Source organism: Salarias fasciatus, chromosome 1 (assembly GCF_902148845.1).
Source record: "Salarias fasciatus chromosome 1, fSalaFa1.1, whole genome shotgun sequence".
In the NCBI taxonomy this organism is placed as follows: Eukaryota; Metazoa; Chordata; class Actinopteri; order Blenniiformes; family Blenniidae; genus Salarias; species Salarias fasciatus.
Window position 1 is genome coordinate 39,128,357 of NC_043745.1, and position 22,448 is coordinate 39,150,804.

The window sequence follows — 22,448 nt, forward strand, 5'->3', positions numbered from 1 at the left end:
ACATCCCTCTGATTAAGATGAGCAGCAACAGCTGGCTGAACTGAACTTTCTGGTTGGACGTCATTTCAAATGTGTGTTTGCGTTTCGTTTTTGGAAAGCATTTTTCTTTTACGTGATCTCAGAAAGAAGCAGAGCAGTTTCAAAGTGTGACTGAGGCAGCGTGTTCTGGCCGTTGTTCTCTTCATGGTGGTTCAGTCCCGGTCCTTCCCTGGTCCTCAGACTGGACTGGGTTCCTGGATGTTGCGTTCAAGAAGTGGGGCGTATCGGGGTGTGGCTCCAGTAGCTACAGATCGACGGGCAAACAGATGAATCATATTTGCTTACTGCTCATGTGAGTCACACGGATGCTGAACATTCCTGGACTTGGCACAGATGCCAGTCTGCCGCCTATAAAGGATGCTGCGGGTGGAGGCGAGCGGCAGAGCGTGGAGCTGCACCTGAACCATGACATCCGACTTGAACCAGCTGCTTCAGCTGCTGCAGCTGTTCTCTCTGGTGACCACAGAGCCACCCCCAACCAATGCATCCATTGTTAAGGTAAAATGAAATATATGTTTTTGTGTTCTTTCTGCCAATAGTTAAACCACATGACTGAACATTCCTGTTGTGCTAACAGTTTTGCCTGGTAAACCAGCCCCGCCCACTCCTCATCCGTTTGGATTTTGGAGTTGGGCTCAGTCTGGGTAGGAGCCCATAGAACGGGATTTCACTCGGTCGTGAAACAGCCGAGCCACTCAGTGTTGCCACTTTTTGTTTTAAAATTTTTTTGGCGAATTCCGGTGGCTAAACCGGAAGTGACGCTATTGCTGCGCGTATCGGAGATGACGGACTTTAACTTTAACCATCGTCTGAAAGCTGCAATAATTAAAGTTATAGCCAAAATACCAAGAATTACAACAATCAAGCAAGAGCAAGAGTCTGGCCTGGTGAGTTTCTTACAGGAAAAGACGTTTTCGCGTGTCTTTGCTTGTATGGAAGCTAGAGCTAAAGAGCTAAAGCTAACCCTTAGAGAAGCGAACGCATTTTGATGACGTGTTTGTTTTGAAGCGCTGATTGGCTGAAGTGCGCTGTCAGTCAGAGGAGTAACCGACGCCCCCTGCACCAAGTTTCTATGGGCTCCAATCCAGACTGAGCCCAGCGACAAATCCAAATGTGGATGAGAAGTGGGCGGGTCTGGTTTACGAGGCTTCTAACAGTTAGCGTCATGATACATTGTTTTTTTAATACCTGTATGTATGTGTGTGTGTGTGTGTGTGTGTGTGTGTGTGTGTGTGTGTGTGTGTGTGTATATATATATATATATATATATATATATATATATATATATATATATATATATATATATGATATGTCTATTCTAAATGCACTGAATTCATTCACTGTAACTATCTAAAGATATATAGGATGACAAGGGGTGGGAATTAATAAGTTGTCTTCTTCCCACTCCTTTTCAAGATGCATCCAAGAAATGCATATACAACATATGTTTAGTTTGTTTTTTTCGTTTTTCCTTTTTTTCTCTTAGGTATTTTATTTATACTATTTTGTGTATATATACATATATATATATATATATATATACTGTGTATATATATATATATAATGTTACTTTACTTACTCTTGTGTCTTGAAATAAATGCCTTCATTCATTCATTCATACCTCACAAGACTCATATTGCTTTGAGATTCAGGCCTGAATCTTTATAACACCCCCAACCACGCGGTCGCTTTGCCTTAAGGATTTCCCACAAATGCCCATCGTCTTGGAATACAACAACGGGTTGGCTGTCAAGGAGAACAGTGAAGCTCCAGCAGCTCCACCCCGTCGTGCCCCGAGGTGGGCGACCACAACACCACCCCCACCCAGAGTTGCACGTCAAGCAGGTGCTGTAGAACTTGAATCTTCTTCTGCATCCGCTCCACTCAGTGAACTGCTACTGCAGTTCTGTTTGCTCAGTAAGAAAAAATTCATTTGTGGTTTAAATGTTTGGTTACATTGAAAAAGCAAAGAGATCATGGCACTTCCCTCTTATTAAGATGAGCAACAACAGCTGCTTTCATGTGCCCGACGGATTTTCTCTTCCAAGAGGAGCTAATAAGTACAAAGCTCGTCTTATCAACATGCTTTCTGAATTTATTTTATTTATTTTGAGTAGTGATACATGATATTGCTGAACTTCACAGGGGGACAGAAAGACAGGCAAAGAGACAGAAAAGTGGAAGAAACAAACTTGCAAACAAACAAACAACAAAAAAACAGTGAAAAGATATATGAGATACGGTCTTTTAATTAATATCGACACTCCAGACAATCGGCTACTGAACCTGAAAAAACACATGACAGAGGGCATCCTACGGACTTTTGTTGGCAAGTATAGCTGGTAGCAAACTGGAGCTTGAAGCTGAGGATCCAGGTGTCAAATTACACCAGAGCACCAGGAGAGGCCTACTACAGATCACCAATAGTCAGACCCACCACAAGAAAACAAGGTAACGGAGTCCACATGTAGATTTAGAGTGATTAAAGATCAGCGTGATCATGAAATGTGACAGTGATCATGCATAATATGACCTCCGACCCCTGAGGAGACCAGAAGCAGGCCAGAGAGGCCATCAGGGCCCAGATAAACAGCAGCCTTCCCAGAGCCCAGATTCAAGCCACTACCCCAGGCACCGGTCCAGAAGGGGCCAAAGAAAAACCCCAGCCGGGACTGGCCCCGGGGCCCGGGACCCCCGGTGGCCCAGGGCCCAGGGAGCCAAGGCCAAACCATCTCCTGTGAAACACCTTGAAAACCTCTGCGTCCGTGAACAACCTGCAGCTCCTGCTGCTTTCAGGGACGCTTCGTAAAGCAGCCTGCTGATAGACACCGGTGTCACAGTCAGCTGTTAGCTTAGCTGTTAGCCATTGATGAACCAGCTGGCTTTGAACGATTCCTCCGTGCTCCAACATCTGTCGACGGGACACATCTCAGCTCCTGAGACGATGGAAAGAAGATTTAAGCGCTGAGCGTCTGGGACAGATCAGGAAAGGTTGTTATTGGCGGACAGTTCAGTTCTGAGAAGAAGTATCAAGGCGGAGCGGTGGCTTGGAGAGAACGAGGGAAACATTGTTCTGGTAGGTTTGATTTCTGGATTTTAGCGTGGCTGTTTACTGTTCTGCTTGTTGTTTTATCTTCATCTTGTTGTTCAGGGATCATCGTGTTGCTCTCAGGAGTGAAGGAGCTGCAGCTCATGGTCGCTCAGCTGTGAGGCGTTCAGGTTCCAAAGTCACAATCAGTCTTTTCAGATCAGAGCTCTTGTAAAGCATTTGTAAATACTCACTGTCGGCACTTCTATATGTTCGTTTCTAAGGAAAAGCTACCACTCACAACATGACATCATTGTTTTAACGTTAAAGATTGGATAGTTGTTTAGGTTCGAATAAAAGCATCATCTTCGATGTTGTGTGTGCACGTGCTACATATCTTTGAAAGCAACTTTGGGGAACTGACATTTAAGAATTCTTCAACCCTGAGAGGTAGCTGGCAGTGCAATTGGTTGGAGGTATATTTTTCACCTATAATAGATTGAAATTGATGATATTCTAAAAATGCAGTGCTGCTGATTCCATATTGTGAGGTGAGAGTATTAAATGATAGAAAGTTGCTGTTTTCAATTACGTGTTCTAACTGTCAGGGTAGTTCCAGATGGGTGTGAGTTTACACGGGATCAGAGAAGATTTGGTTAGCTTCAGAAAATCCCACCAAAGCATTAAAGGAGCTGATGCTGTCAGATTTTTTGACCGATTACAACTTCTGCTCTTGCCTTGTTGAGCATTTCGACACCTGTAGACTTTGTGTTAGCATTAATGCTAGCTGAGTTGAGGGTTTTCCTTCCATTTGAACATGAAATTCATCCCCTCTTTACTTTAGAAGTGGCTCTTCGTTGACTGTCGGCTGCTGCACTCTTATCTTTTCTCTTCTGCTCACGTTGTGGATACGTTTTATTTGTACAGACACACACATACTCTGATGTGAAACAATCAATGAAATCAGACTGCCAGGAACCACCGGGAAGGGATGTCAGTGTGTTAATGTGGAATGTTCAGATAATTGTCATGTTTAGTGCGCTGATTTAAAGATCTCACCATATTCCTTGCAGTGGATTACCCCGTCCCCTCGTGTCACGAGAGAATCTACCTGCCAAAGCTCGTGTATCCGACGCCTGAAGACAGAGCGCGGATCCAAGCCGAGGTGGAGAAAGTACTGGAGATCAGAGTTAAAGGAGAAGTGGAACGTGGAAAGTGAGTGAGTCCAGTTGGTCAACGGTTCTCATTCAAACCAGCCCGGTGTGGTTTTGACGGACAGGAGGAAATCTCTGGTTTCCCTGTGGTGTTTCCGTACAGATTACGTGATGTCCTCTTCGGCGGGTCACTGAACGCCGCCACCAAGAGCAGGACTGCACACGACGAGTTCGTGATCAGCTGGAAACCGGTGGCTAGTGACCTTGGGAATAATTATTCAATCTGCTTCACTCTGGAATCGCAGACTGAGTGAGCGCCGCCTTCATGTCTTCCGTCATCATGAAACTTCCCTGTTTGTTTTTTGTCTTTCTTTAGATAATATTCAATCAGTAACCAAAGAGACACTCACGATCATGTTCAAACCGCTGTTTCAGTTGCTGTACTCACTCGGTCCTCGTTATCACTCTTTCAGCTCCTGCGTCTATTATTCGGACGTACGCTGTGTTGTGGTGGGTGTCGGGGACGGGACAGGTGAGTCTCAGGAACACTCCACACAAATACTGTCTCATGGGAAATGGCTGGCTTGACTACTGGACTTCAGTTCACGATTCTGTTGGGTTAAAGTGGGAACGGTTAAAACTCATGGCCGAACTTGGATCAGTCGAATTTAGACTCAAAATCACTTTTTTTCCCAGGGTCCTTTGCGTCTGGGCAGCGCAGAGGAAAATAGACGCCCAGGTAAGGAGGCGGCGGCAGCTTTGCTCGCGGCGCCATGTTTCAGTCACAGTTTGATGACTCTGCCGTTTCTGTTGACAGCGACCCTGAACCTGAACCTGAACCTGGTCTTCATCACCGGATGTCTCCCGGCCGCCGTGGCCACGATCTGTGTTCTGATTCTCTACAAGAGCAGACAAAGTACCATCAAATACCATCTTATTGCTTGAACAGTCGGATAACTGACCATTTCTTTTTGATGTTGAAATCTTTACTGACGTGATTTGAAATCAATAGAAGCTGATTGAATGAGGGAATCGGGGAAAATCTGTTTCAAGAGAAAAATCAAGAATATAAATTCTGACAGAATCAATGAGTGCTGCAGCTGCTGGGGGATTGCTCATGCATGTAACTTTACTCCTGCTTCTACCATCGCTTCTCTAAACCCAGAGGAAGACTATATCTTTTCCTCACATGCTTGAACATATTCACCTGAACAACATCAAAACAAAGTCTGTTCACATGTTGTCTCACAAACCAATAAAATCTGGGTGGCAGTTCATGTCTTTGGTCTGTTTCATTCCTTTTGACCTTTTTCACTCACTAAAATACCAAACCAGAGGTTTAGGGATCGACCGATCATCGGCCGGGCCGATCATTGGCGTGGGTATTATGCGTTTTGATGCATATCTTCATCAGTCTGCTCTGCCTCCAGCATTGTCCCGCCCACAGAACCATCTGATTGGTTACACTCAGAGCCGCAGGGCTATCAGCCAATCAGCACAGTGCCTGCAGAGCCATCGATATATGTGCATAAAGGAGAGGAGAGACGAGAGAGCAGAGATTTGTCCCCTGACTGGCAGATCGATCATGTAAAGGCTGAATTCTGCTTTCCTCACGGAAAGAGGTGCCGTAAATCACAGCATGCATTCTGAAAGGTTACGATTACATTTATCAGTACAAATTGCAGAAGCCAATCACGGAACAACACGGGGAACAGCCCTTGGACTGGTTCACCCAGCTGGGGCCTCCGTCCGCCGACGTGTCTCAAGGACTCGATGAGAAGTCTGAGCCCCGAATGCAGTTCGGGACCAGGTTTTAAAAGGTTTTCAGAGAGGTGGTAAGATTCTCATCATCAAGTTTTTCCTGGCACTTCCCCTCCAGGACCCTCGTAACTCCATCGTCGGTTGGGTTGTGTCTCGGGTCCTGATTGGTTGACCTCTTTGGTACCTTCTCCTACTCTATATCTTCCTGTTTTCAGGCTGGCCTGTCTGTAGATGTTTCTTTTTCGAGACCTTCACTGTCACCGGACAGGACGTGTGCTCTGTGAAACAGTAGCTTCCTGTGCATAGTTGGCTGAATCCTGTGACCTGAGGACAGGTAAGAAGTATGACCCCGTCCCCGTCCCCTTCTCCCTCCAACCCGTCCATGTCCCACACGTCGTTCATTGCCGGTTTTCCTTTTCTTGGCTCATACTTCTAATTATGATTCCATCTCGAATTATGACTGGAAATTGTGTCCACCACCCCCAAACTCTGCTGTTTCTTTCCTTCAAGTGCGGCACGCCTCATGGTGTGCGGCCGTGAGCTGTGTTGGCAGAACAGCACTTCCCCCTGGGGACGAACAAAGTTTCACGAATCCTGTTTTATTGTCATGTCAGCAAAAGAGCCGCTGCCTCGTCTGACCTCCAGTACTGCAACAGATGACTTCCTCCCTGCATGTATCATGTGTTATCTGTGTTCTGATGGCGGTCCCACAGTGTTCTGATGGTAGTCTGACGGTGTTGTGATGGTGTTCTAGAAACAGAATGTTTATGGATGATCAGGCTCCATGTTTCCAGAAGACCAGATCTCAGTTGAAGAACAATTCAAGTGTTCATGACGTGTGTGTCAGTTTGGCTGGACGTCCTACAGGGCTTGATGTCGATGAACTAACTTCTACTGCTGGTGATGCAGCAGGTGCTGCAGGTGGTGCTCGATGGTCGTCGACTGGGTTGACAGATGAAAAGACTTTCTATGATGTGTTTGTTTGACCAATGAATTTGACGAAAAAAAGTGCAATTTGTTGGCAATGAAGGCAAGAAAAGTTCAGCTGCTGTGGAGACAAATCAACATGAATTCATTTAAACTTACTGAAAAGCCTTGGCTTGAACAATAAATTCATTCAATCAACCAAAGCACTTATTTAGCTACTGAACAATGTAGGGAACTGTGAGATAAAATGCGTTTCTGGACGACTTTCAGACAGTGAGACTGTATTTTAAAAAATACAGTTTTAGAAGATGGGATTGTGTGAAAAGTGTAAAGAAATGTTAAATAAATCATCACTAAATGTTTGGTTTGCTGTAAATGAAGTTCATGGACACAGCGCCCCCTAGCGGCCTCTTCACAACAGATTTATTCTCTTTGGAAAACGGCAAAATTCGCACAACAGTGGAGACGACGGTTTATATTTTGTAGAATAAACATGAGGAGAGCTTCAAGGTGAGTTCAGTAAAGGGTTAATAGGTAAAGCTGAGTGTAACCTGACAGGAAGAGGTGGCTGGAGACCAAGCTAACGTGTACTAGCTAACGTGTGCTAACAGTGTCCGCCGTGGAACAGTGCTGCGGACGCTGGTTTACAGTAGCGAGTGTGTTCAAGTCTCAGCAGTGAAACGTTCTGCAGGCCGCTGCCGTCAGAATGCCGTCGACGGCAGCGACGTCCTGATCCCCTCCTGATTTCCTCGGCTCGCCGCCGTCGACTCCACCTTCAGAGGTCTCTCCTCCTCCTCTTCCTCCTCCTCCTCCTCCTCCTCCTCCTCCTCGCCTCCCTCCTCCTTCCACAGCCGCTGGTACTCCTGCTTCAGCTCCTGGTACGAGCGCGAGAAGGTGTGGAAGATGGAGGTGGCGGGGAACGCCATGATGAGGATGCCGCTCAGGATGCTGGTCAGCGCCACCACCTGGCCGGGGACGCTGCGCGGCACCATGTCGCCGTAGCCCACCGTCGTCATGGAGATGATGGCCCACCAATAGGAGGCGGGGATGCTGCTGAAGCCGTGGTGCGGGTGCGCGGCGGCGAGCGGTGCCAGCTCGCTCTCGGCCAGGTGGACCAGCGGCGAGAAGAGGGCGACGGCGACGGCGACGAAGAGCAGCAGCAGGCCGAACTCGCGCATGCTGCGCTGCATGGTGAGCCCCAGCGTCTGCAGGCCCAGCGAGTGGCGAGCCAGCCGCATCACGTACAGGATCCGCAGCGCGCGCAGCAGCCGCAGGATCAGGCTCAGCTTGTCCAGGTAGCCCCGGCCGGCGCCGGCGCCCACCGCCGTGGCGTCCTCCCGCGTCTCTTCCCGGACGTCCACCGCCAGGGACACGTAGTACGGCAGGATGGCGACGGCGTCGATGACGTTGAGCGGGCCGCGGGCGAAGGCCAGCTTGCTCTGGGCGTTGACGAAGCGCAGCACAAACTCGAAGGTGAACCAGGCCACGCAGATGGACTCCACCACGAACATGCTGTGGCACTTCGGAGAGCACTCCCCCTGCAGGCACAGGCGGGAATTACAACCAGCACAGTTCAGTCAAAAACAAGTGTCTCACTTCATCACCTTGATAAAAACAACCAGCTTCAGAAACATCTCAGCAAAAGGTTGTGTGAGTTTAAAAAACAGCAGATTCAGCATGTGAGCACTAATGAGGTCAAAGGTCAACGCCTAAGTCAGATGATCTGGTTTAAAAACAACATCACAAAGAGTCTTTCAGAGGAAGGTTGAAGACGGGATGAAGCCTGTGAGGCTGCTCAGTCAGAGGGTTTCCAGCTTCTGCAGATAATCTGAGGCGAACATCCAAACACCTCAAGACTCAGCATGAAAAACCGGCACAGCAGGGACCACCGCATGAACCCCGGGACGCTTCGAAAACCACCGCATGAACCCCGGGATGCTTCGGAAACCACCTGCTGCTGACGCTTAAAGAACCATGACCTGTGAACACTCCCTTACCATTATCCACTAACACCTGGGACACTTCACAGACATTGTCTGTGAACACTTTCAAAACCGTTGTCTATGAACACATCTCGACCATTGTCTGCGAGCAATTTGAAAGAACACTGTCAGTGAGCACTGTGAAGCCATGGCCTGCAAAGATTTCTAAATTCTATTGTCCGTGAACACTTTTGAAAACTCTCTTTTGTATCTTTTGTACCGTTTGTATGTGGGAACTTCTTAAACTGCTCACCTGTAAACCCATTGTCTGTGAACACTTTTATTACCAGTGTCAAGGACATTTCCAAACCCAAAGTCGATAAATACCAGTGAAAACCACTTGGAAACAAAACAATAAAAAAAGTAAATAACTTTAAAACAAGAACATCATCTTTGAATGCTTCTGATAACCACTGTCTGTGAGCAGTTTTGAAAACATTTGTTCATTAATGTTTTGAAAAAATGTCTGTGGAAACTATTGAGACTCCTTAAAACCATCAAGGCCAAAGGTTTTTAGCCTTTAGGGTTCGGCTAAAAAACAAAAAAAGTTCAGCTTTGAAAAAGAAAAGATAAAACCATTGTCTGTGAACACTGGTGAAATCTTTGTCTGTGAATACTTTTGAAAGCCATCAACTGTCAACTCTTCTGAGAAAATAATATTAGAAACCTTCATTTGTGAACGCTTCTGGAAACCATCTGGAATCCAGCAGCTGTGAACACTGGAGGAAACTGTTGAGACGTTAAGACCTCCGGCGGTCATTTTCCACTGTCGGTGATCACTTGAAGGAAGAGCTGCTCTGGGTCGATTCCAGAAGCGATCAGGTTGTTGTGATCTGTGGAGAACTGGAGAAGTTGAAGCCGTGGAGCCGTCCCCGGTGCTGCCGACTGATCACAACGCTTCGCTCCGAGAAAAGAGCTGAGTTTGCCGCCAGCGCCGATTCCGATCGATCGATTGGAGGAGATGAAGTGAAACCGGAGTGTGGTGAAACGTGACGCCTCGTCAGAGGAAAGGATCCATGTTTTCATTCCAGGTTCTGACGGGCGACGGGAAGCAGGTTCTCATGACGAGCCCTCGGACGGCGCCGCCTCTCTGACGGCACGGAACGAGTCTTCACTGAAGACCACGGCACTTTCACCACCATCAATACCTTTGATGGAGAGCTGCATGCTGGGTAATCAGAGAAACGATTCGCTCCAGAGGTTCGCCGGCATCGCTGTCGGCCCAATCGGTTCTGATCGGGAACAGAACCTGAAGGGGGTCAGGGGGTAAGGGGTCGGAGTCGGGGCAATAGTAGCTCAGTTGGTAGAGCAGGTTGTCTTATAACCGGAATGTTGGCGGTTCGATCCCCGCTCCTGCAGGCTGTCAATGTGTCCTTGGGCAAGACACTTCACCCACCTTGCCTAAGTATGAAAGTTGTGAGACTGAATGGTTGGAGGGGCCGATGGCGTCAGAGAGCATCCAGTTTTCATCTTTACTATATAAATTCTGCTGCTGAGGTTATTTCCTTTATGGACACTTTGTTCTGGCCTCATCAGTTCAACGCAACAGTACTGGAGGTTTCCAGGTTTGATTCCCTCAGCGGACAGGTCACCACTACCGGTGCCTGAGCATGACCCACTGACCCCCATCAGCTCCCCGTGGGGGTTCAGGGCCTGTTTACAGGACAACGATGCTCAAGTCATGAAAAATGCTTCTTTTTGAAACCACTCCGGTTCTGTCTCCGCCTCGTGTTTCGGTTCCTGTCTTCGTCTCCTCGCTCAGACGGAGCGGCGGCCGTCTCCCTCTGGCTCCAATTTGCCTTTAAAGGCGTGAAACCTCCGGATCGGGCCGTTCTTTGATTTCCTCTCCTCTTGACGAGCCACTCGAGCGCTGGAGAGGAATCGATCCCGGCGTGTGAAGCTGATCACATCAGCAGAGTTCAGAGAGAGGCTTCTAATCAGCCCTGATCACACAGACCAGCAGGAAGTCCATCTTCTGCCCACGCCAGCTGTCTGACGCTCCACTTCCTCCTGTCCTCAGTCTGCTCTTATCCTCCTCTTCACACACTTTGATCCATGTAACTGGAGTTTTCTTTTTGTTTGTTTATTGCTTCATTTGAAAATCTGTTGCATGTCTGGGAGAAAAGTGGAAACACTTCCGTATCAGTCTGGACTACGTTCAGACTGATACAGAAGACTGATACGCCCTCAGTGTTTGCCTCCCAAACACATGGAGGGTGATAATCCTCAGCTGGAGTCTGAGACTCACACTGACCTCTAGTGGCCGCAGCATCAAAGTACAAATAAATACAAGATAGAACATGAAAATTTAATTTGAGGTGATTCTAATGGTCAATAACAGGCACTGTAGTAATTAACAACATTTTGATCAGCTAGTTACATCCAGCAAAAAATAGATGAATACTTGCTATAGTTTCTGTATTAATGATGGCACCGAAGAGGTATTTCTGTAGAGCTGTTAGTATTGCTTCACTTAATAAATTCAAGGAGGGCACATCAGCTAGTGGGAGGAAGATGCTCTATAATCTGATGTTAGAGGAGGAAGATGCTCTATAATCTGATGCTAGAGGAGGAAGATGCTCTATAATCTGATGTTAGAGGAGGAAGATGCTCTATAATCTGATGTTAGAGGAGGAAGATGCTCTATAATCTGATGTTAGAGGAGGAAGATGCTCTATAATCTGATGCTAGAGGAGGAAGATGCTCTATAATCTGATGTCAGAGGAGGAAGATGCTCTATAATCTGGATGCAATCTGAAGTTATATCAGTCAGAATGAAGAAGATGTCTGTTGATCATATTCATAAAATCTTGACATTTTAAAGCAGCAGCAGGTGAAATAAGTGTGATGTTGAAGTGTGGTTGTCATGACGACCTTGTGGAGGACTGATCTGATATGTTTCAAGGTGTCCTCCCGGCTGTATGTGTATCTATCAATTTTTGGTAAAATTCCCAGATAGGCTGGGCGAGTGACACCTGCAGGAGGCAGGAGAGCGGGGATGGAAATGTGACACTGCCGGACGACGCTGCGTGTGGGATGAAAACCAAACGCTCCTCTGCTCAACTCAAAGTACACACTCATATAGCGTTTCACTGGTCTGCTTCCTGAGTGGACACAAGAGTCATTCAGGCTATTTTAAAACTCTGAAACAGGCTGATGACAGAAAGACGTTCGCGCCGTTTCCCGGTTGATATCGAGAAGCAGCCACGTTCCACTCCGCTGGTTTTAGCTGCGATTTAGAGAACAGGCCAGGTTTCCAAAGGAAGTCGGGTCATTTGACGGAACAGGGGAGGAAAGGATCTTTCCCTCCAGGTCTGAAATAGACGCTAACGTCAAGGCTAACACGCTTAGCTTCTGAAGGAAAGTATGAGGTTTTATATTTCGAGTAACCTGGTTTTCTACTTTTGTTTTGCTTTTATCTTTTTTGGCTCTTTGTACGAGTTTTTGATTTTTGAATAAACACTTCTGAATCCTTTTTTTTTCTGAACTACAAGTTGCATCTGTCAGAAAATGGATCATGAAGAGAAAAAAACCCACAGTTGTTGAATGAGAATAAGAACGTTTCTGTTTCCAGGTCCAGATGGAAGTGTTGTTGATCCAGATCCATCAGCTGCTGCTCCAGAACCTTCTGTGAATCCATTCCTCAGCTTTCAGCCATTATCAGCCTTCTTTGTTTTCTTCATTATAGAAAAAGTTCCTTTTTCTGTTCTCAGACCTGCTCTTCCAAATGAGCCACACACACATGAATAATTCAAGTTAATGCTTTGCCTCGTTTTTACTGTAAACTCTCCAAACGGACCAAACTTCACCACATCCTCACTCAGAGAGGCCAGCGGAAACAGGAAGTGACATCACACGTACCCTCTTCTCCTCGGCGCGCAGGTCAGGCATGGTGCTGATGCACAGGCTGATGACGGTGACCATCACCATGACGATGGAGAGGCAGGCGAAGGCCTTCCCGGCCAGGCCGGAGTGCGGGTTCTCCATCACCTCCCTCAGCCTCCACACCAGTCGGCGGCGGCCTGCGTCCGCCTGCGCGCTGCTCCTCTTCGCCGTCATCCTCTTCTGCCGCCACTCTTCCTCCTTGCGCTCCCTCTCTGCCACCTCCTCCACGCGGGTGACCATGCGGCGGCGGCAGCAGCGCTCCATGTGAGCCGGGTCCACGCCCCAGTAGTCCAGCTCGTCGTGCAGCGACACGGCGCACAGCTCCCGCAGCAGGCGCAGCTTTCCCGCCGCCAGGAAGTTGAGGATAACCCTGAAGGCGGTGGGGTTCCGGTCGAAGAAGTACTCCCGCCGCGCCTCGTCGTAGTCATCGCAGAGCCGGGCGATCTCCTCGGGCGTGGTGCAGGAGCGCAGGCGGCCCAGCCGGCTCTGGGGGAACCGCTCCAGCGTGCTCCACGGGAAGGCGTAGCGGTTGCCCCCAACGTTGACGAGGACCTGCAGGGTGTGGTCCACCACGTACGAGGCCCTGGGGTCCCGGAGCAGCCGGGCGCGCTGGAAGTAGACGCCCTTGAGGGTCTCGGTCTCGGGGATCTCGGTGAAGAAGCGGTCGAGGCTGCTGTCATCGCTGCTGACGGAGTAGGTGCTGAAGTCGTGGTTGGCGTTGCTGATGATGGGCATGCTGGCAGCGGGGCGGAGTTCTCGGTGTGTCCAGATGACTCCACGTTACGACGACCAAGGTTAGGAGCTGCAGCGACACAGAAAACAAGCCATGTATGTCAGTTCCAAACCTCCACAACATCGACTCTGATGGCTGCCACTGCTGAAACCGGCAGAATAGAAGAGTTAACAGGTGAAAACGACACTCTTGAGAAAGGCTGTTGGCCATTGTCTTGTTGATGGCACATCATGACCAGGTGCTTCTAAACATGCTCGAGTAGGCGAATGATATTAGACATGTCAAAGAACATCAGAATAAGGTTGTGTTTCTGTCGAACCAAGAGCAGACCTGGCAAACTTCCATGTGCTGCTGTTTTGTATGTTGGTGGGAGAGAGCATGCCCACCATGTCCGTCTTCACTGTGATGTTTTGGTAAATCCAAGATTTCCTTCTGACCTTTCTTCGAGGTCACCTTTGTTCTCAAATCTGTTCAAACTACCCACTTTCACAACATACCCACGTTTGCCTTCTCAGCCATCATCTCCCAGGAATACCTTCCTCAATGCCCTCTGATTCCCAACCTAACTACCCACCTTTCTATGTAACTAACTACCTATCTACTTGCTACCTATGTTCCCACCTATGTACCTACCTACCTACATACCAACCTACCTGCCTACCTACATCTCAACCTATGTACCTTCCTACCTACCAACCTACATCTCTCCCTACCTACCTACATACCAACCTACCAACTTACATCCCTACCTACCTACCTACCTACCTATATACCTAGATCCCTACTTCTTGACCTCATACCTAACTACATCCCTACCACTGGACCGACCTATCTACCAACCTTCCTACCTACATCTCTACCTACCCAACCTACCAACTGACATCCCTACCCACCTATATACCTACCTATGTACCTGCCTACCCACCTACAGAGATTCCTACTTCTTTACCTCCTACCAAACTGCATCCCTACCTATCGACCGACCTACCTACCTACACACCTACCTACCTACAGAGATCCCTACTTCTTTACCTCCTACCTAACTGCATTTCTACCTTTGGACTGACCTACCTACCTACCTAACTACATCTGTAACTCCTACCTGTCTCACTACCTAACTGCCTACCTACCTACCTACCTACCTACTTACTCAGCCACCTGTGTATCCAAACCATTGGGACTCAAATTATGAAATGTTGGGAAACATGGTTCTGACCAATCAGAAAGGTTGACAAGCTGTACTGCCCTGGTGTTCGAATGTGGTACTACGGGGAGAAAAAGAGGTAATAATCCATAATCCGTTATTGTAACAATTTAACCCCCAAGACTCCATTGAAAAAGAGGTTTTTAAACTCAATGGGACCTTCCTGGGTAAAGAAAATTTAAATTAAAAAAAATTTAATTATATTAATTAATTACAGTAAATACGCGTTGGATGTTAGGTTCTGCTTAAGGTTTCTTCATGTTCTTCTGAGAAGAGCACCTGGATTGATTTAGATTTTATTGTCAGTAGAATATTTCAATGAGTTAGTTTCTGTCAATAGTTTCTGTCAGTTCTGTGTTGTGAACTTTCCCAGCACTTGACTTTATGGATTGTGTTATTCTGGTTTTCTTTGGAATGAACAAATCTAATTTTAACAACCTCTAAGCAGACCAAGCTTCTGATCACATCCCTCTCTGGACCTTCAGCAGTCCCCCAAAGGGGGTCCAGGACCAGTCTTCACAACCCCGCGTGTCCGCTGTGGTTGATTAAAGCATGAATACTCAGTGAAAGACTAAAAAAAAAGATGGTTTCTCTCCTTTTTTTAGCCTCAACACTTCACTCAGCCACTTCACACCCGTTCACGCCTCAACTGGCGTGACTCTGGACCGACCCCGCCGAGACGCCGTGTCAACAGCAAAGAGAACGAGGCAGAGAGGAAACACCCTCCTGTGGCTGTGAAGGATGTTTCCACTCGGCGTCAGTGAACTCTGGACAGAACCCGCCGAGGTGCGAAAACATACGTGGAGACGTTCACGCCTCGCCGTTTCACAGTCTCACTTCCACGGTCCATTCTTTCCGTTCTAACTTCATATTGTCATTTTGCAAACAAAGAAACAAAGAACTGAAGTTGAAGGCCTCACTGAGTGTGAATGTTTATGCCTTCTCCTGAAGTCTTTGGCGCAGGACCTGGATGTCGGGGGCGGAGGATCACTTCGACAGGACAGATTAAAAACCATCAAACTGCCCGATTCCAAACAGCTGGCGGGTTTTCATTTTAAAGCATATTTCATAAGAGGCGTTGTTGCCGAAGGGGTTCATGTTTTCACAGGAATAGGTCGGCCGGGCTCTGGATCTCGGAATTTGGCTGATCAGAAACAAGTCGAACTGACTTCAGGGAGTGAAAACGGTAGGTTAGCCCCTTTCCCACTGGCCAAAACACCCATTTAAACCCGCTGATAATCGCCTCCGCATGGCAGTGGGAAAGGGTTTAATCGGACATACCCAGGAATTTACGTGATGACGTCGACGTAGCTACATGGCTACATTAGCGTGGCTATGTTAGCATGGCTATGTTAGCATGGCTATGTTAGCACGCTTGTTGTTGTTTTTAGACACAGCGTGAGATATACTTCGTCATGATGAGCCAGTATTAGCAAGACAGCGAGACCAGAGAGCTTCTCTTGATCCCTAGGGAAGAGGACATTCGTCGACAGGAAACAGGGACTGTGTTTACTTTCGCTGCTGAAAGTAAGCGAGCGTCTGCTGATGACGTCATCAACGTGGGACACCATTAGTGTGGGAAAACACGGTCTTTGTCTGAATGTCCACACAATTCCCTCTATAGGGCACTGCATAGTGAAGACGCCCTGTAGGGCTGTACGAATGTCCAGATAGAAAAAAAAGATGGGCATTAGAAATTTCCCAAAATGCATCTCGAAAAGTAGTGAGCACAGATGGTCCCTGGACGGCTCAAATCTTGCACTGCGAATCTCCAGCAAAATGGCGGAAGAGCAGCAGCGTGAGCCGAGAATAATTTAATAATACATTTTTATTTATTCTTCAATGATTAGAAAGATGACAAGGAAAGTAAAATGCAGAATAAGAGCACATTTATAAAATATATATATTACAAATATTTTTGTGGAATTATGTCTTGGCGAGCCGGTGCGTCTGGTTACCATGGTTACCATGGTACCGATCGTGGGTCACGTGATCGGCGCTGAGGGAAAAAGTAGGGAGCTGTGTGTCCAAATCGAATTCAGGGTTCTATAAAGTCCACTATGTAGTCCAGCACTATGTAGTGACTGAGGGAGCCACAGCCTGCAGGCGCTTCAGACCCGGGTCTGCAGGCAGCCGTGGGCAAGGACTCAAATGCCGACTGTTAGCGGGTCGACCCACCGGTTGCAGAGGGAAAGGGGTATTGTCAGCGTCCCAGCAAACACAGCGGTCAGCTGGTCCTACCTGTCCAGGTGTGTCCTGCCTTCAGCGACCGGACGGAGCAACAGCAGAGGAGACGGGCGGAGGGGTGACCCGATAAACCAACACGTCAAACGTAGCTTTTGAAATTTATGCTGCTGAAAAGTGTCATGTGTACACGGCGAGTCGATGTCTGTTTCCACGGGAACAGCAAAAACTCCTCCCCCTTCCTCTGTACACTGCTGCTGTCATGATCAGTACGGCCACCAGGGGGCGACGTGGATCCGAACATTGCATTCTTCCATTCAAACCTGTCTGAAGACACAGAACTGGAAGTTCGAGTCAAACTGAACAATCTGAACACTTAGTTTTGTTTTCATTTTTGTTGGATTTCGACTGATTTGCTCCTAATTACCACTGAGTTTAGTTCTCTACCACCAGATTATTCTCACTTTTCATCTCTTCTCTGTGCTGTCATAATAAATACGACCACTAGAGGGCGACAAGAGTCAAACTGTAATATTGTAACCATCAGGGGTGTTCAACCTGCGGCTCTGGAGCCTCATGTGGCTATTTAGTCCCTCTGCAGCGGCTCCATGAAGCCTTCACGACAGGATACATGAATAAACATTGAACTTATCTTTATAATATTATATGATTCGTCACTCTTGACACAAAAAGGATTCAAATGAAGGTTCAAGTAAAATTTGGAAAAATAGCAAAAACCACAAGAAATGGGAAATAAATTATATAACGTCTTAAAAAATCTGGAATGTCTCCAATTTCTAAGATAATAAAATTCAATACGGCAGAAAAAAAGCAAGAAAACTGTTTAAAAAGAGCTAAATTGGTTAAAATGTCAAAAATGTCAACCAAAAAACCTTGAAAAAAGAAGCGAAACTGTTAAAATCAGGATCAAAAACAGGTTCAGTGTAATAAATGTTCTCTGTTCTGAACTGGAGTTAAAACTTCATGGATGCTTCATAAGACTGTTGTTCTGTGTTTGAGACATAAACACTCAGCTGGAGTGATTTGGACATGATGGATCAGTCTGATCGCTTCACTTCAATCTGAGATGATCCGCAGCTCCGATTACCTCCAATCGAGCCTGGAGATCAATACCCGCACGCACACACACACACACACACACACACACACACACACACACACACACACACACACACACACACCTGTGCACACTGATCACATTACAGTCAAACCTGTTTTGTTTCTCTCACACACAAATTAATTGCACCAAAGCGCACACATCTGTGTATACACGCGCGCGCGCGCACGCGCAGAATTACACAAGTCTTCGATACGCACCCCGCACGCACACATCTAAAGCCCCGCCTGTCCGTGCGTGATTCCTCCGGCAGGTGGCGCTGTTTAGGGTCCAGGTGAGTCTGAACCCGAGCTGCTCCCGCAGGTGGGTCTGTCCCGGTTTACCGGCCTGACACCGGGTCTACCGGGTCTACCGGGTCTACCGGCTGCAGCTCATCCCGCATCACGCACGGCTGCGTGTCAAACAGCTGATCGCTGCAGCGGGGGGAGAAAGTTGCAGAAGAGTGCCGTGGCTCGGATCCGGACCCGGACCTGGTTCTGGACTCACCTCTCAGCCTCGTCCCGTCGAACAGTCCCGCTCGTCGCGCGCATCCCGCCAAGCTGCTCCGTTAATTGATCCACATGAGCGCGCGCGCCTCTCCGGTCTCCCGGTCTCTCTCTCTCTCTCTCTCTCTCTCTCTCTCTCTCTCTCTCTCTCTCTCTCTCTCTCTCTCTCTCTCTCTCTCTCTCTCTCTCTCTCTCTCCCCTCGGTGCCGGGAGCCTCGCGCACGAAGTTTCGCGGGGCTCGGAGCTCATCTCACCGGGAGCCGCTCCGGTGAAGATCCGCCGATGTGATGGAGGAGTTTTCCTCCAACAGCAGGACCTCCTCCTCTTCATCCTCCTCCTCTTCATCATCATCCTCCCCCTCCTCCTCCTCTCTCTCCTCCTCCCCTCCTCCACCCCTTCATCCTCCTCCTCATCCTCCTCCTCCTCCTATCTTTTTTCTCCAACACTATAAAACATTTTAGTTCAAACCATCCGCTTCCTTTCTCTGTTCATCAGGTTTTTCAAAATAAAGCTGAACCATCTCCTGATGAACAGCTTTATTCTCCTCTTAATGCAGAGCAAACCGGAAGGTCGCGCCCGTGTCGCCCCCTGGTGGCCGCTGTGTTCACGACGGCAGCAGCGACGTAGAACGACCTGCCGGTGGAGAGGAACGTGAGAACGACGAGAACCGACGACGGAACAGGTGAGACGACACGAATGAAATTATCAGCAGATTTTCAAACGTCCAGCCGCCCCCTGGTGGCCGTCGCCAATACTGCAGCAGCAATGTTGAGGGAGAAAATTATGACCAACTTTAAAAAAACAAAAATCAGTAAATATGCAACAATAATGTAGTTTTCGTGACTGGAATTGATTTAAATCAGTGGCTCAGCGCCCCCCAGTGGAAAAGAGAATTACAACAACAGCAACAGAAGAAGAAGAAGCCCGAACGAGACAATTTCCTGCAGTTTTCTCCAGAATCCCTGATGATCCTGTAATCGGATTACTGAAGGTCTCAGAGCAGGTTTGAGAAACCATCCAGATTCCATCACAGAACAGACTGTTCATTACGTGACTGGGTGTAGCTACAGTGCTCTGCCCTCTGGTGGCCGTCATCAATACTGCAGCAGCAATGTTGAGAGACAGGGAGAAAATTGCGACCAACTTTTTGAAAAAAAAAACCCTCAATGAATATGCAACAATAATGTACTTTTAGTGACTGGAATTGATTTAAATCAGTGGCTCAGCGCCCCCCAGTGGAAAAGAGGATTATGACAACAGCAACAGAAGAAGAGGAAGTGTGACGATTTCCTGCAGTTTTCTCTAGAGCCTCTGATGATCCTGTAATCGGATTACTGAGGGTCTCAGAGCAGGTTTAAGGAACCGTCCGGATTCCGCCACAGAACAGACTGTTTGTTACGTGACTGGGTGTAGCTACAGCGTTCTGCCCCCTGGTGGTCGGAGGCGGAAAGACAGGAGGAGGAGCTTCGCTGTGAAACAATCTCAACAATGAAACATGAGTCGTGATTTTATTGTTTTTGTAAAATAATGCAAAATGTTTCAATGAAAATGCACAAAAGCCAAACGCATTTATTTTTAAAATAAAATATAAACAAACACCTTCAGACATTATTAAAGCTTTAAATTGAATTAAAAAGCAGAAAAAGATTAAATTAAACACATTTCTATCAGAGAATCTGCTTCAGTGTCAGACCTTAGCTCCACCGTGCCTCCCGTGTCGCCCCCTAGTGGTGGCTGTGCTCGTGACGGCAGCAATGTGGACGAACCGCAGACACAATTCAAGTCCAACTCAGCGGCAAACGGATCAAAACCAACTTAACAATCAAAATGAAAGACTTTAAATCAGCAGATGCCACTGAAAACACAAGAAAGAAGGATTTAGGATTTATTTATGAGGGAGTTCATCATAGATTTCAGGAGGAATAAATCTATCTGTGGACCTGTTCATATTAACAGCACTCCAGTTGAGGTGGTAAACAGCTTTAAGTTCCTGGGCATTTATCTCTGTGACAATCTTACCTGGTCTCTTCAAATCAGCTGTGCCATTAAAAGGGCCCAGCAGAGACTCTATTTTCTGAGACGCCTCAGAAGATATGGTCTGTCCAAAGAAATTCTCACAAACTTCTACATTTGCACAATAGAGAGCGTTCTGACCTCTGGTCTCCTGGTGTGGTTTGGAAACTTTACAAAACATGATCTGGCTCAGCTGGCGCGGACTGTAGAAACTGCATCAGGAATCATTGGATCCCCTCTGCCTCAGATTGGTCAGCTGTTTGAAAAGCGCTGTGAGAAAAAGGTCCTGAGCACCATGCAGGACCCCAGCCACCCTGCTCAGGCTCTCTTCTCCTACCTGCCATCAGGAAGACGTCTGCGCTGCCCACAAACCAAGACCTGTAGATTCAGAGACAGTTTTTATCCTAAGGCGGTGCGGCTCATGAACATTAGCCTGAGGAGGCGCTGATAACGTTTTATTTTTTTGTTGTTGGTGTTGTGTTTTTTAAACTGTACTTATTATTTATTTTTATTGTATTTTTTATTCACTGCAGAGAGGGTGCTGAGGGCAAACCATTTTTCATTGCTTATGGTACCCTGTACCCTAATGTATATGACAAATAAACTTGAACTTGAACTTGATTTCCAGCGGTTCTGGTTTTACAGTGTAGCCGATCTGGACTGGAAGCTGGATCAGCGAGAAAAAAAAATAGAAAAGGCTTTTGTTTGAATCCAGCGAAGCCTGATTGACTAAAGTTTATACAGGCTGACGTCCAAACGCAGAGGATTAATACACACACACACACACACACACACACACACACACACACACACACACACACACACACACACTGGACATGTGATTTTTGGAGGATTAAAGTATCTCTTTTCTCTTCATAATGTTGGTCTATTCAACCTGCAGGACCTGAAATCTAACAGAATTCAGTGTCCTCAGCAAAAACAGGCAACCGATAAATTAATGACTGTTATTTAAAAGAAATGCCATAAATTAAATGTAAAAAAAATTCAATCTCGTGAACAAAAATGAAATTAGAAGTTATGTAATAGAAGCTGTGTTGAAAGTGCAGTTTTATGACAGGTCTGTGTTCTGGTTTTATTTATGGCAATTATTTTCTCATTCTGAAATTGTGGTTAAAAAAACAAACAAATAAATAAAGACAAAAAAGAAAAAATCAGAAACGACAAAAATTACAGGAACAAGTAAAGGTGTTAAATGATGAAAACTGCAGACGCATTTTGTTAATAAAATTTGAAAGATCATTAAAATTTAATTATTCCAGGATTTTTTGTAATTGAAGAATTATTTACATTTTTTGAATTTGTAGCACAATAATTAAACAAGTTTTAGGTTTTCACAATTTTATTTTTTCAACATTTTGAATCCAATAAATCCCCAGAACTCACAGTCCCAGCTCCGTTCCTGGTTTGGTTTAATTTTTATGGTCCTTCTGAAACAAACGCGTCGGTTTCACCTTCTGTTTCTGTCAGAAACATAAAAAGCTAAGAAAAACGATGGACAGGGCGACGTTCCACGTGTGAGGGACGGATTCATGTTCCAGTATGAACGGATTAATTCCAGCTCGGTGTGAAGAGAAGTAAACAGTCCGGACTAATCTCTCCTTCATCCTCGTGTTCGGTGCTTTTTTTTTCCTGTTATGTAACTTCATGTTCCTCCTCAGAGACACATCTGGATTAACGGGTTCTGGATTTAGACACTGAGAACAAACTCTGGGATGATTCCTCCCTGTAATCCAGACAGCTGGAACCTGGTTCCCCCAACTCTCAGGCACCGACCCCTCCCATCACCCCTGACCCCTCCCATCACCTCTGACCCCTCCCATCACCCCTGACCCCTCCCATCACCTCTGACCACTCCCATCACCCCTGACCCCTCCCATCACCTCTGACCCCTCCC

At 46.9% G+C, this 22,448-nt stretch overlaps 2 protein-coding genes across 2 annotated transcripts; one reads left to right on the forward strand and one right to left on the reverse strand.

Annotated features, from left to right (window-relative positions):
* The first annotated feature begins 372 nt into the window (after nt 1–372).
* On the forward strand, nt 373–5,487 carry LOC115404608 (uncharacterized). The gene is made up of 7 exons (XM_030114043.1): nt 373–537; nt 1,740–1,884; nt 4,141–4,282; nt 4,385–4,531; nt 4,695–4,753; nt 4,918–4,960; nt 5,039–5,487. Exons 1-6 carry the CDS (start codon nt 445–447, stop codon nt 4,950–4,952), a joined length of 621 nt encoding a protein of 206 aa, XP_029969903.1. The 5' UTR covers nt 373–444; the 3' UTR covers nt 4,953–4,960; nt 5,039–5,487.
* Nucleotides 5,488–6,487: 1,000 nt separating this feature from the next.
* Nucleotides 6,488–18,748, reverse strand: LOC115388644 (potassium voltage-gated channel subfamily G member 2-like). Its single transcript, XM_030091903.1, has 4 exons — nt 18,522–18,748; nt 12,753–13,578; nt 7,742–8,447; nt 6,488–6,549 (listed from the first exon to the last, which is right to left on the reverse strand). The coding sequence occupies exons 2-4, from the start codon at nt 13,509–13,511 to the stop codon at nt 6,488–6,490; spliced, it is 1,527 nt and encodes a 508-aa protein (XP_029947763.1). The 5' UTR covers nt 13,512–13,578; nt 18,522–18,748.
* Between the last annotated feature and the right edge of the window lie 3,700 nt (nt 18,749–22,448).